The sequence below is a fragment of the Tachypleus tridentatus genome, chromosome 3 (genome assembly GCF_004210375.1).
Source record: "Tachypleus tridentatus isolate NWPU-2018 chromosome 3, ASM421037v1, whole genome shotgun sequence".
Lineage (NCBI taxonomy): Eukaryota > Metazoa > Arthropoda > Merostomata > Xiphosura > Limulidae > Tachypleus > Tachypleus tridentatus.
In genome coordinates this window covers 68,182,634-68,198,046 of record NC_134827.1, presented here as the reverse complement: position 1 = coordinate 68,198,046, position 15,413 = coordinate 68,182,634, and the positions used below count along the sequence as shown (strand labels likewise).

At 30.0% G+C, this 15,413-nt stretch overlaps 1 protein-coding gene across 14 annotated transcripts in view; it reads left to right on the top strand.

Annotated features, from left to right (window-relative positions):
• Positions 1-15,413, top strand: part of LOC143247048 (poly(A) RNA polymerase GLD2-like) — a 119,376-nt gene that overhangs the window by 63,491 nt on the left and 40,472 nt on the right. For 13 of the 14 annotated variants that reach the window (XR_013026325.1, XM_076494386.1, XM_076494385.1 and 10 more), the window contains exons 8-9: positions 9,408-9,484; positions 10,687-10,815. Coding sequence is in view for 13 of the 14 variants with exons in the window: in XM_076494386.1 (XP_076350501.1) it covers positions 9,408-9,484; positions 10,687-10,815 (206 nt within the window). In the remaining variant the exon portion in view is untranslated. The remainder of the gene's footprint in view (positions 1-9,407; positions 9,485-10,686; positions 10,816-15,413) is intronic. The other variant, XM_076494387.1, reaches the window with a different exon arrangement.

Genomic DNA, 15,413 nt, shown 5'->3' with positions numbered 1-15,413 from the left:
CAACAGTTTGGTATCAGATTTAGAGACATAAATTCATAAAACAGTGGTTCAGTAAAATTTTGAACATGTCAACAAACACAATGACATGGCCTTTGACCTATGGCCCATGTTGATAGTGGAAATTGTGAGTCTGATTAGCTGTTGTTTGGTTGTAAGTATATTGCATTCCACATTCTCATTGAATGTATGAATCTTATACTTCCCAGCATAAGATTTGTGTATCATACTGCAGTGCCAGAAGTCTACAGTGCCATTTGAAGTTGCATACTGATATTGCTTCAAAATAATTGTGTATCAGCACTAAGCGTTTGACTGGTATTTGGAACACTGACATAAGTGCTAAGTATTTCTTTAACTGTACGATAGATAAACATGAATTACAGTTTACAAAATCATTGCATCTAGCTCATGAGTTTGGTCATTTCTATAAGGTGGAAGCTATTTCAGTTGTCTTTGACAAAATATTTGCAGTTTGGAAAATTCCAAGTGCCAAGATTTATGTGATTATCAAGGATAATAAAAAAAATAAATTCTCAAGGCATTTCTAAAATCTGGATTGCCAAACTTGTCTTATGTAGTATGTATACTCTTAACTTTTTTTCTGAATGAAGGTTGGTTATCACAGCATGTCATGCCCAACACACTGGCTGTTAGATGAAATATTGTTGGCCTATTCTCATTTGGAAGGGGTGCAGGCTGAACTTGGTTACAGCAAAGTGTACAGGCAAGTACTTGTTACAGGTTCAGACCATAGTATTAAAGTTGTGAAAGGTCATTTATTGAAGTCACTGATACATGTTTCAGTGAAATTGAGTCAGAACTTTTACTGCAGTACAGTGTTGCTGGATCTAAGATACAAAGGCTGATACTTAACTAACACTAACAAAAATGTTCTTGCTACACAAATGGTGTTAGCATGCCTGTAATAAATGGAAGTCAAATGAAATAACATGGAATGTACAGTAACCAAGAACCTGTCACAAAGAGTTCAAAGGAATTAGGTGATGGCACTTCTAGAAAAACTAGTAGTATCTCACATTAAATGTATCACGAAATATTTGAGAGAAAGTGCTGGTGGAGTTACATCTAATGGGATACATCATGTTGGTGTGTTACCTGAGTGAGCCTGTTCTTCCTAGAAGTGAACAAATTTTCAATACCGGAAGAGTAGCAAAAGCTGTTTTCCCAATTTAAGTTGGGTAGAAATTTCTTCCTGACCTTTGCATTAGTGTTAACAGTGAGTAGTTGTTCAGTGGTGAATCACATGTTGTGGATGGGAAGACCAGCAGGCCATGATGTTGATAAAGTAGAAGTGTTACTTTTGTAACACAGAATTTTTTTACTCATAGACTTTCTACACTAGGAAGACATAAGCATGATTTTGATGTTTGTATTTATTACTTAAATAAGATAATTATTTAAGTTTATCATCATTATTATTTGTTTTTACTTCTGCTACTGCTATAAAATGTACCTATTTTGTATTTCTTATATATTTAAAAAAGACTGGTATGGGTAGAGCTGTTTTTAAATATATAATTTTCTCTACAAGTGAGTTTTCTGGTCATTGTGGATTGTATTTCTTTGTCTTTATCTGTGTTTGTTGCTGGGGTATTCATGTTGTGTTTTGAAGCTGAAAGCCATATTTTGTCCTCTGAAATGGCAAAGTTGTAATACTGAATTTTGGAAATAAATATTTTCATGCTGACTTTTGATGGTGTAGTTACACTTAAATGTATAAAGTTTCTATTACAGAATAGTGAAAATTGTAAACTTTAAAATTTAATGTATGTTTATGTATTTTTATTTTGCCAAATAGTTGTTGAAATACTGACACAAGGTATTTTTAAAACTTTTTGAGACCTGTTTTTTAATTCATTTTCCATACAAAATGCATCATTTAAATACTATTTGCAAATTTCAATTGTAAATGGAGTCATACAAAGTTAACTTGTTTCAGTAACTTAAAATGCATCACCTGTGCTAATGCAAAATATAGTATCAATTGGTATGGTTGAATAATTATAATCAGTGGCCAAAAAAATCTTCATCAATGTATCTGTACTTAAACTACTATATTTCTAATGTAATTCTGTAATGGTTGTTCAAAATGTTATAATTGGTCTCGTTTTCTTCTCATGTAGCTATTTTATAAGTTTATTCAACATACTGTAGGATTTCTGATTTCTATACATATCTGCAGACATTCCCCTCTGTCACACCAAACATGTTTGCTCTTTCAGCCATGTTATAATGTGGTGGTCAATCCCACTATTTGTTGGTAAAAGAGTAGCCCAAGAGTTGGCAGTGGGTGGTGATGACTAGTTGTCTTCCCTTTAGTCTTACACTACTGAATTAGGGACGGCTAGCACAGATAGCCCTCGAGTAGCTTTGTGCGAAATTCAAAAACAAACAAACTTGTTAGAATTGATATGAAAATTTTACATTAATGAAATGAAATTCAATTTAAAAACTTGGACTCTACCTGTGAGTTATTTCTTTTTTTGTTTATACTAGCTATAGTTTACTGGTACAAACATGCCTCAAGTCTTATGTTTTTAAATGTTAGGTCTGTCTTGTTGGATCATTTGAAGTGGAAGAAGAAAAGTGGAAGTTATTAAAAGGAATAAAGGATTTTAACTGTGGAAGGATTTGACTCTTGGAGTATGGATGGTGGATATCATAAAGTTTAAAAGATAAAATATACAATAACTGAGAAAAAAACAGAGATGCATCCTGAAATATAAGCCACAAAATGTCCATGTTACATGAAGTAAGTTAATTTTGATTGCTGTATGTTTTCTTGGTAATGGTAAAGTTTGACACAAAGTTTATAATGTTTTTCTAATGACCTTCCTCTAATACTATAACTAACAAATGTATATTCTCGAAATGCAAGTAGAGCATAGTGAAGCTAGTTGAATTAATATTACAGTTGTGCAGATTTGCAGCAGAAATCTTGTTTTTTATATATTACTTGGTCAGCAGATGTAAAACGAAATTTATTGTAACAGTGCTGCTGTTCAGTTCTGCTAAATGTTTTTAAGAATTTCAATTTTAGAAAATAATAGTTAAAATGTTTTTTGTTTAGTGTCAAATCCCCAGCATTTCAATAAATAATAAAATATTAGAAACCTGTTAGTTAACTATACTTTGACATTTTGAAAAATAAGTATAGCAGCTAATATTGTTTTCTCCCACTGACAATTTACATTTATAATAGTTTTTAATTATTATTGTAAGAGCTGAGGGTATTGCTAATTTATAATTAGGTTAATTCAAGTAAAATAAATCTTTATCCTACTTCTGATTAGTTAATAAATAAAACTGATGACAAATAACACTTGATAAATCCAGTTCACATTGTAAAAATAGTGCTTCAACCACAATAATATTTGTTGTAGTACAGCTAACTTGAGTAGCCCTAATATTTGGCTAAAGTACAATTCTGTACTAAATATAGCAGATATATAACCAAATATCAGGGCTATTCAAGTTAGCTGTACAACAAATATTATTGTGGTTGAAGCACTGTTTTTACAATGTGAACTGGGTTTATCAAGTGTAATTTGTTACCAGTTTTATTTATTAAGTAATCAGAAGTAGGGTAAAGATTTATTTTACTTGAATTAACCTAGCTAAGCAAGTTTTCTAGATCATGTAAGAGCTGGTCTGGTGTTTTTTGTACAGTTATCTCCTTACCTTTGTGAGGGGTTAGTGATAACATACTAGAACACCCTGAAATACTGAACTTGTATCTTAGGTTTAGATCAGAAAATGATATTAGAACGAAAAGATATTATGTTAGGTATAGTTATTCATTTATATTTTAATATTTTCTGTCTGAACTTTTGCTTGTGTACTTGTATTATAATATGTTTTAATATTTTATTTCAGTGTTTCTGTTCTAGATGCTCTGAAGAGGATTCTGTAAACGTATTTGCAAACCTTTGACATTTCATATCCATGAAAATAAAAGTAAAACTTTAAATAGAAAATGGAAAACTCGCAGAATCGTTTCCTAACACCTACTGTTAAGTTTCTGAAAATGGTGTCCAATTTCTTTATAATTCTGTTTTGATTTGCTTTTAGATACATAAACAAATATGTATTTTCACAAATTTTAAATAAATGTATAAAAACTGTTTTAGTCTTGCAGAATCAGTTACTTAGCTACTTAATAAGTACATGAGTTTTTAATTTGTACTGTGTTATCAAATTCTGGCCTAAAGTACATTCAAAATCAAAATTATCAGAGTTCCCATAGTATTTCTTTCAGTAAGTATTTTCCAAGCATTATAATGTGGTGGTAGATTTATCTTAAAAAAAAAAATACAATTGAACTACTAGTCTAAGACAGTTGGTGAGCTCAAGAAAGTGTGTAAAGCAAACTTTTAGTATTATGAACATTAGAAGAACCTTTGTGTCAGCAGTTTTATAACTGATCTGTAAAACATTAGAGCATATTGACCAAACAGTAAGACAAAACAAACTGTAACACTTATAGCTTATTTAGTGGAGTTACTTAATGTTTCATTGTAGAATACGTATCAGCGAATAAGGGAATAGCTGTTCATTACAGTCTGAATGTTTGCCAGAAAGACGGTTAGAGAGCTGAGGGGGTTAAAAAAAAAAGTAGCCATTTTTCACAGCCAGTCAGAAATAACAGTGTAGTATTGGTGTCTTAGGGGGTAACAAATCGTAAAATATGAAAATAGAAGTTAGTTTTTAAACAGATATTTTTGGAACTAGTTGCCAGTAAAACACAGAATTTATTAATTTGAAAATTATCATAATTCTTATTAATTTTTTGATTTGATGAAGTAAAGGTACTTAAACTTCAAAGGATGCATTTAATACCCTGATTGTTCTTAAAAGCAGCATAATCTGGCTCAAAACTGTAACTGTTTAACAAACCAATTTCATTATTATGTACTAAAAAAAGACTTTTTTATTCTTTATGGTTCTTGGATTACTGAGGTGATTTTTGTTCTGACTGTTTTCAGCTTCTTTCTGACTTGTTTGATTTCTGAATCTGTATTTTAGAAATTTGTATTTGATATCAAAGATCTGTACCAGTTAGAAATGAGTCCTCACTACAGCTAAAAACCATGGTATAGTTGATGTTTAAACCTTTAGGTGTCACATCTACTATCTTCTTGGTCAGTAGTTCCCAAACTTTCTTAGTGAAAAACGATTGATATTAATAAAAAAATCTTAAGCCCTCTCAATCTATAAAAATACTTTAAAATGTGATTTATCAGTTTTCAAAAATAATTACAAGTGAACTTTGGTGACATCTGTTCAGTACTTCTTCCATTACATTGTATGTTTGTAATTTAATGTGACTTATCAATTTTTATGTATTATAATTAGACCATTAGCAATGTATTTTGTTGGGGTTAAATTTATAGACTGATGAGTAATTAAGTACACACTTAATTTTAAGCAAGGTTACCTTATTTTCATATTAACAGCACTGTAATTAGCCAGTAGGGGACATTTTTGTTGAAACAACTATCCATTCTTATTTTTCTTAATTTTAATGAAATTTTTTCAACATTTTTATTGGTTAAAAAAAAGGCATTATACCACACTATTTTCATGTTTGGACTGCTGAAAGTGATTTGAAGTAGTAAGGTGACTGTCAACTTATGAGATTAATGGCCAAGCACAAGAAGTATGGAAGTTTCTAAATGACAAGAAAATATATTCAGGAGCCATGTTGAACCATTTGGTAGATATTGTGCAGCAAATCAAATATGATATTAGGGTTGTAGTTACTGTCAGTGTTCTCATCTACTCATCCTATTGCTGATTATTGTAATGCTTTATTCATCTGTACTAAATAGCAGGTGAAATCGTTTGTACCTAAATTGTAACCTAAACATAAAAATATGATGGCAAAACCATAAAAGTTTAACAATTGCATAATTGCTGAGAGTGCGGTTTTATTGATATAAACTTTACTCCCAGTAGCTAGACTTTATGATGCTGTATTTCATTTAAAAATTTATCAATTAATAAGTGAAAACGTTTCTTGAAAAGATGCATCTAAACCATCCTCTTTGGGAGTTTTAGGATTGAACATACTTGTAATATTCAACAAATTGTAGGGGTATGTTAAAATATGATGTAATCCTATAACTTAACTAATTCAACATAATTTTTATTTGCTAATTGTTTCTTTAGAATTAAAATGAATTCTGGCCAATCTTTTGGCATCCCCCACAAACATTGGCAATGATAACCACTATCCAAGTTGATTGTATTTTACATTTTTCATGAATCATAAATTTTTAAATTTCTATTTGACACTCTTAACATCACTTAAAGTAGTTCATCTGTTTAAAATTTCTTGGTTGTATTCTCAATTCTTTTATAGTTTTACTATTTTATCATATTTGTTATTCTTTGGTGAAAATAGCTTATTTTTATTGGATGTTTTTTTTTTTAGTAGGAATTGACTGTTTCAGTTTTTTATCTTCTAATTTAGTCTGATCTTGGCTCCTTTTTAAAATTGTCTTGAATTCTAACAATATTGAAAGCCATTTAATAGTGCTTATTATCCTGGAAAATTGGCCTCATTGTTTACATTTTACAGTCATTGGGAAGTAAACATTATTGTTTGTCTTTCTTGTTGATGAGAAACCTACTTGAAATAAAAATATATCTTAGAATGGCTACTGTGGGTATTAACACTTTTACTAATAAGGAGAGAACAATGTTTTGACCTTCTGAAGATGACCTAGGAAGGTTGAAACATTGTTCTCTCCTTGTCAGTAAAAGTGTTAATACCCATACCAGCCATTCTGCGATATAGATTCTTGTTTGTATTGCATCACACCCGAGTCCCTGAGTTGATGCATCAACAGTGAAAATTTGATAGTCACACTAACCCATTTATTGCTTCATCTTGTTGTAGAACTAAACTTGATTGAAAGGTAACTAATTCCCTCTTATTGAGTAGATGTTTAGTTTGAAAATCTGGTGAGTTTGCTTTTGACACCACAGCAAGTGTTTATATTTTTCTGTTCAATGCATTGGCTTTCCTCAGATTTGCAGCTAATAATTTGGCAGGTGGATTTAACTTAATGTCTCATAGTTTTGATGCCAAACTAGTCTGTTAATTGTAGATGGTGTATGTGTACCATGATTGTTTACATCAAAGAAAAGATTATCATACCAATACAAGTACCTTTTATTGGTACCAAAAAACCAGTGTTGTGTATCTATGTTTTATATGAAATACCTAGAAGAAATGAAAATTTGATCTGTTGATAAGATTTTACAGAATGTGATATAAGAAATGTGTATTAAAAAAATGTGTAGTACTGTCTTCCAGTCCTCCTGGAGAGGACTGGAGAATAAATGCTTTCATATGACATAAAAAAAATGTGCTTATACAAAGATGGTACAATGACATAGTTATAATATGCAGTACAAAACTAAGAGAGAAGCAAGACAACTAATAGATAGAGTTTTCTTTGTTCTTTCCCTCACTCTAGTGGCTCAGCTCTGAGTTGGAAGGCTTGTAAAGCATAAAACTAGGTTCAATACATGTGGTGGGCACAGTACAGATAGCCCACTCTGTAGCTTTATGTTTAATAACAAAATAAATCCTTTTATTTATTATATAAAGATATTGATTAATTTACCTAATTGTATGGGTATTTTTGCTATTGAGTTGTCAGTTGTCTACTATTTGATTGTCATTGTGCATCCTCTAGCAGCAGAGGATATGGTTAAAGAATATACAAATCATTTTATTATTCATGAAAGCTATGTCATATATGAAGGTCAAACCGTCAAGAATTTTCTTATACAAATTTGAGTGACAATTAAATTTTTGAAAGTAATAAAATTAAATCAAATTCAGTTTTTCTTTTGTTAAATATTTCTACAGCTTCCTTAGTGATGCAGATGTCATGAGTTATATGTATATACTGAATAATTTTGGAACAATTTGATTAGATTTGGTACTGTTGTGACTCTTGTGGAGTGTTATGGGCACCAATTAACTGTAAGAAGACAGCCCTTTCAGCACAAAACTTGCTTTGCAAATGATTTTGTGCTATTACTGGCATTTGACTTATGGGTCATGTTGCCCATCTTTTGCATATGAGAAGAAATCTTCAGCAGCATTAGATCAGTTCAAGTTTCATATTCCTAAATATGAAATTTTGTACATATTAAATAAATATGAAATGATTGATTTGTAGTGTAGCATGCTAATGCTACAAAATTAATTGAATACAATTGAAAAAATATGGTTGCCCATATACAAGGGGTATATTTCCTTTTGTATGGGCAACCATTTTTTTTTTCAATTTTACTCAAAGATTCTCATCTTTTTAATAGTTTTGTACAGAAGATTAGGGATATCAATTGACTACGTCTTCAGTTGTTTCTGATTCAGCACGTTTTTAACTGTGAAAATAATTTTTTAATTACATCTATTTAAAAAAATTGAGAAACTAAAGTTACTCTTAGGTATAAAAGTTTTTAATGGATTATGTTTATACGTAGTAATGTGAAAGCTCACCAGTGACACAGTTGTCTGAAGATAATTAAGAATAGTTGAAGTGTATAGCCATTTGTCTGGATTGAATGGATATAGTCTAGTGATTAGCATGCTGTGATTGCAGGTTGGAAGTTTTAAGCTGTAGTAGGTTTGTTCCATGTGGGGACATTATTAGTGTAGCATTCAGTCTTGCTATCTGAATAAGGGTAACTGCATGGACGTTAGGTTTTGCTAACTGTTTGGTCTTTTTCTGATTAACACTTCCAACTTAAAGTGATTGACTATGGCTGAATGTTGTGGGTCTGTGACCTGGCCATTTAGGCCATGTGTTCTGTTATGTGTCATTCATCATGAAACTACAAATGATTAATTACTGTTTATTTTGTAAGGTGTAGTAATAGATGGAAGTACACTTATTTGTTTCAACAAATTGTAACAAATATGCACATATTTCAGCAGTGAGTCTTGTTATAGTTGTAATTCTTCTTTATGAATGTGATTTGGAATTTCTTAAAGAAATATTCTGCAAATATTCTCAAAAACATTCATAATATTACATTTATATTCAATAGAGTATGGAGAACATTCTAGAAAATAAAGTGTACAAGGACTTAGATAGTATTTTGTAATTGTTTTATTTTGTATCTTGTATTCTTTTTAAGAGTTTCTTCCCAGTGCAAAGAGTAAATAAACCTGTCATAATATTAATTTTAGCATTTAAATAAGATATTATCTCATTTTGTTCACAACAGTGTTGTTAAAAATGTAGATTTTCTATTGAGGAAAAAAGGTTTGACATTTGTTATCTGTACAAGCCTCTACTAAACTCTACTAATCAGTTTAGAAAGAACTCAGTACATGTTAAAATGCATTATATTTTCAGTGGAGTTGAAGTTGATCTGAACATCAACAATGCAGTTGGAATTCGAAACACTCAGCTTCTAAACTGTTATTCAAGAGGTAAGTCATTATAAAATGTTTATGATCAAGACTTAAGAAACAATTATATGTAAAGCACAAGTTAATGTTTTTTGTTTCTGGGAAAACCATATTTTCCTGGCTTAATAATAATAGAGTGTGTGTGCTTTTTTCTTATAGTAAGGCCACATTGGGCTATCTGCTGTGTCTAGCGAACTGAACCCCCGATTTTAGCATTGTAAATCTGAATACATATCTACTGTACAATGTAAAAGGAAATAAGTTTGAATATTTGCTCAGTAGTAGTTGTAAGGTTTTAGGAAAAGGTTTAAGAAACTTATGCATAGAGAAGATATAGGGCTCAGATCACAATATTGGTGACTCCAAGGGAACTTAAGGGTATCTGACAGGTTTGATGATGATCCATCCAGTGGTGTGATGAACTGACACACAACACACAGATTATTTTGTCAAATAATGGTTTAGATTAAAATGTTACTGCTAGAATTTTGTCTAAATACAAAGCTTTCTGATTTAAAACTTTATGCAGTCTCACATAGTTATTTTTACTGTGTATTTAACTCATCAAACTGTTAGTAAATAATTATAATTTTTATAGTTTTAAAACTGTTTTTCTGTTAAAACAATATGCGATGTGCTTATATACACTTGTTCCCCCCATAGTGTGTGGTTAATTTAGATAAGAACATTTTATGTATAGTTTGTGCTTTGTTTATTTGATAACAATTGTTCTCAGTATACAGTTTAAAACATTTTTAACCTTTAAAATTTTAGCACAAAAGTTTTAACTATTTTATTAACAGTTTACTCTTTCACCAATGTGTTATGAAGTGTTACTAGTTTTTCTCTGTGTAAGAAGTTTAATATACAAGAATTAATTTTTAAGATGTATCTTTAATGTTTATCATTAAAATGGATGTAAAAACAGAAAATTGGTAAGTGATGTTAAAGATCTAATTTTCTATATTCACTTTTAACAAGGCAGAGTCATTTAACAATTTCAAATGTTTTTGCATTCAATGACCATCGAAGTTAATTTAAAAAAATAGTATAAATGAACCATTTTTTCAATGTGAATAGTGGATTTGTGTATCATATATACAAGAACATATGGTTTTGCAAGATACAGAAAACACTAATTAATACATATTTTGCCAAAATAAGATTTAAATTAATACTAATTTATGGCATTTATTAATGGTAGGTCATTGTTTTTTTCTTAGTGGATTGGAGGGTTCAACCACTAGTACTTATAATAAAGAGATGGGCCAGAGAACATGGTATCAACAATGCAAAAGAAATGACACTATCTAGTTACTCAGTTGTTTTAATGGTCATTCATTACTTGCAATGTAAGTTGTAAATATATATTTTCATTAAACATTTTTTTGGTTAGAATACTGGTGTAATTGTCATCTTACGCTGTTATTTTTACTTGTTTGAGTAACTTTGGTCTTGTCTTCCATTTTTGTGAAACATTAAAATGCATCTGTCTTCCATTAATTTAATCCTGGAACCATCAGCTGTGGTCATTACAAAGCAGAAAGTTGTGAACACTAACATGGTTGGGGTCATTAATTTTTAATTGAAAAATGTGTGTTGTACTTACGAAGTACAACATCCAGGTTTGAAATTGCAAATGTATTTTTAGAAGTGCTTCTAAAATTATTAGCAAATTTAGCTGTTTTCTCCACACTATATTTCTTTCTTTTCATATACTAGATAGTTGTGAAAAAATTGTTGTTTAAAACTCCTGATGATGAAAAACTCACTTGAAGTAAAAATGTATCTCAAGATGGCTGGCATGGGTATTGAAACGTTTATTAAGATAAAGTTGAGAACAACATTTTTGACCTTCAGTCATCTTCAGGTTAACAAAGAGAGTTTGCAACTGACTGTTGCCAGGAACGTCTTAGGAATGAGAGTATAAATGGGTACAGGATTGTAAGGGGCATTGCAGAATGTGTTAGGTTATTAATTAGTATAGGTATAAAGGCATTCCTTTATATTTGTTTAATTTTGGTTTCAGTTGCTGTATGAGTAGGACTACTATGGTTTTGTATTTGTTTTCCTACTTAGTATCTGAGAGTTTTCTGTGGTTATGTTAAGGTTATTTGATTTACAGTGTTCAAAAATGTGTGAAGGTGTTCTTTTTGTGTTCTTTGAATCTAGTTTCCATTTTTCTGATTGTTTCTCCAATGCAGAAGATGTAGCAGTTGTTGTATTGTATTTCATAAATTATGTTTGTGTTATATTTGTCAGTGTAGTTTTTACATAGTATGAACTTCAGTTTTGGAATAAATTTGATGTTTACTGGAATGTTGTTGTTTTTTTTATAAGTTTTCTCCAAATGTTGGTTATTTTTTCACTGATATCAGGAATATATTGTATGCAGCAGTCTAAAGTTTTGTAGTTTGTTGGGATTTATTATTGTTTGTTTGTTGTTGACCATGTTGTTGATCTAGGTGTGTGCATGTAATTTTTTCAACAATTTTTGGAGAAAATTTGTTGATGTTGATGAAGTGTTGTTTTGTTTTGTTGGTTCCATTGTTAATTTTATCAGCTGAGCATAGTTTTGTGGCTGTGTTTATTTGCTTTTTAATATGTTAAGTTTTTGTTTCATGTACTGAGTCCAAGGGAATGTATAGTTCAGTATGGGTGATTTTTCTGGGGATTTTTGTTTTGAATATTGTATCATTTCTTGTTATCTTGCTATTTGGTTAGTTTTTGTATGTTCACAGGTGAACTTAAAGTTGGAGTGTAGGAAGTTAACGTGTGTGTTCTGTAGATGTGGATCCAGCAGTTGTATGAGCCTTATACCCACAACTATACTGGTACAGATATGTTGACGATAAAGTTACTGGATTTTCATTTTAATAAAAATTTTAATATCCATAGCAGTCATCTTGAGATAAGTAGTGTCAGATAATTCATTCTTCTGGTAAAAGAAGTCACTCTTTATTTTACTTGGAGTAGTATTCTTCAGTTAAAATATTATTTTTAATACAAAACTCCTAATTCAGTTTCTTTTATTGATTTAAGAAAACCACACATGTAAAGATCACCTTGTATTTACTTTTGATATTGAAGTAGCTGTGCCCTTTTTGATAAAGGTATCATTGTGACAGCATGAGCTTACTTAAGAAATAAGAATTTTCCCCGTGTACCTAAACCCCCAAACATCAGTATTTCATATTCAGTTGAAATGCTCATTCTGATACAGGTAGATAATGCTGCTACTTTTACAAACTGGGATATATAAAACACTTGTGTTTGACTAATTAACCTTTTTTATTTTTTTTTGAGGGGGATTATATGCACTGTTCACATATATAGTTTCATAAACCAACTAGCTTTTTCACAAGGGGCTACTGCAAATTTCACAAAAGGATATGTGTGCAACAATAAATATGGTACTTCTGAGCTTTTTTACATATTCTCACAAAAAAGCAAGTTAGATTTTGTTTAATATTATGAGTATCTTCCACACAAAGAATGAAATTGTTTTAATCAGTCTTTCAGTTAAAAATATTTTAATTACCTCAAACTCTTAATACCTCAAGTGTTAGATGATTTACTTTTAAATATGTTTCTTCATCTTACAGTTTTAATATTTCATTCACATCAACTTTAGGACTCCTAAATAAATATCAAAAGTTGTTAAGGTTATTAAACCTTTCAAATATAATTTTTAAAACACCAATAATGCATAATTAACTAAATTATAAAAGTAAGACCTAAATACAGTTTAATTGTCTCTCTAACTGTGATATATGTTGGTAAGAAACAACTGAAATGCTATTGTGAACAAAGCAACCAACAATATTACAAGCAGTTACACATATCTTATGATGGCAACTTGGTGTCATTTTTAAAATAGCCATTGTATATTGTAAAATGAGCTTTTTCTGTAATAAATACATGTGGTCTGTAATTCTGCTAGAAAGTACAGGTTGTGAGCATAGCACCTGTTAGAGATTGTCAAAATGTATTTATTATTTCAACTGATTCAACAAAAGAACTTTGAATTGTTAATGTTAGTAGGGCAAGTGAATATTATTATTGTATGGGCATAAGTATACATGCTTGGTTTATTCCATCCAAAACAGAATTTGCAAAAAGTTGAGATTTTTAATAACTCAGGATGAGCATGACAAGAAAACTGGAGTTTATATTTTAGAAGTTTCTTTTGTTTGAAACAAATGAATTGAATTTTAGATAAAGTAAAACTTCAAATTATTACATACATTATAATATTAATTTACTTAGCATACATTGATAGTAAAGTTTTTTTTAAATTAAATTTTGAATGTAATTCAGGGTCTTGTGCAGAAGGGGGTTTAAAGGGTTACCAGTTGGTAAAGGGCTAGTGTCATTAATATAAAGTTTGGTAGATAAATTATTAAGGGACTTGTGAATTAAAACTAAAACTATATGTAAATGAGTGTAGGAGTCTGAATAAATTAACTTTTGTGACTTAGTCAAGCATTTAGCTTTATTAGATAGTAACACTGTATTGTTTGACAGTGACATATGAATAGTAAAGAAAACATAAGTATATTAAAATACTATGATACTACTCATATGACTTAGTCAAGCATTTAGCTTTATTAGTTGACTCTTCCATTGAGGATTTAGCCTATTCAACTGAGTTTATGACCCTAAGATGACCATCACAGTTTTCATACTATTAACTTTTATTATGTTCCATGTATCTTCATGATTCATACTGTTAACTTTTATTATGTTCCATGTATCTTCATGATGTTTCAAAAATTTTCAGTAAACATTAAATGTTTTTCATACCCTAAAAGTCAGAATTTTTAGTAATGTGTTTCTCTAAAAATTCTCCTTGAATAGAGTCAAAGTGTATATCGCTCTAAGTACAAAGTAATGTTAATGTCAAAATTAAAAGTACTTTTATTTATCTGAAGATTGTCAAATATCATTTGCTTAATCTCTAAAACCTCTTAAATATGCATTCATTTAGTTTTATAGACATAACCACCATTAACAAAAAGACATACATTTAAATAACCATTTTTTTTCTAGAATAATTGCAAATTATAACAAGAAAATACAGCTGTTTATTCTAAGTAGTTCAAATCTTTCACATCATTCATCTGATTTTGCTTAAATAGTATTTTTATGTCTAATTAATAATACTGTTTAAACTGATCTTTTGTAATTAAATAATTTTCTGATTTTTACATTTATTTTTATATATTAATAAATAAAGAATAACATGAAAAACAAAAATACAGTATTTAGCTGGGTCTTTTTTTTCTATATTTTTGTCATTGACTGCAGATGAAATTTAAGCCTACATTTGTGCTACTACACAAAATGAATTGTTTATTTAATTAAGTGGTGTGTATAAGAAAGAAACAGTATCTAAATCACACAAGTAATAGAAAAATTTGAAAAACAAATAATGTCGGGGGGGGGGGGTTCAGTACCAAAATCTATAGAAACAAAGTAGAGACGAGTACACAAAACTACACAAAAATTCCCTCATGAATGGTCATATCTTTATAAGTAAACCCTTTTGTCTACAACTAAATGTTGAATTTCTTTTGTTTACGTGAATTCTAGTTTGAATATACTGAATTATTCTGTAATTTCTTATAACGGTTAATTCCCATAAGCTTGTAACATTGACTCATTGGCCACTTATGTAGGGATTTTTGTATAATTTTGTTTGTTTACTTTTTGGCATTGTGCTCCCTTCATAATTTTTTTTATGTGTTTCTCTAAATTTTAATAAATATTTTGTAATGAATGGTAGTAGTATGAATGCATTTAGGCTGGCATGATGAGTTGTCTTGATGAGTTGAGCTTAGTGAAACACCATAATACTTCTGCACTTCCCAGCATTGGTGTGTAAATCATTGCAACAACTTCAAGCATTGATATTGGTGAGCTATCCCTACTGATGCCAGAATCAGAA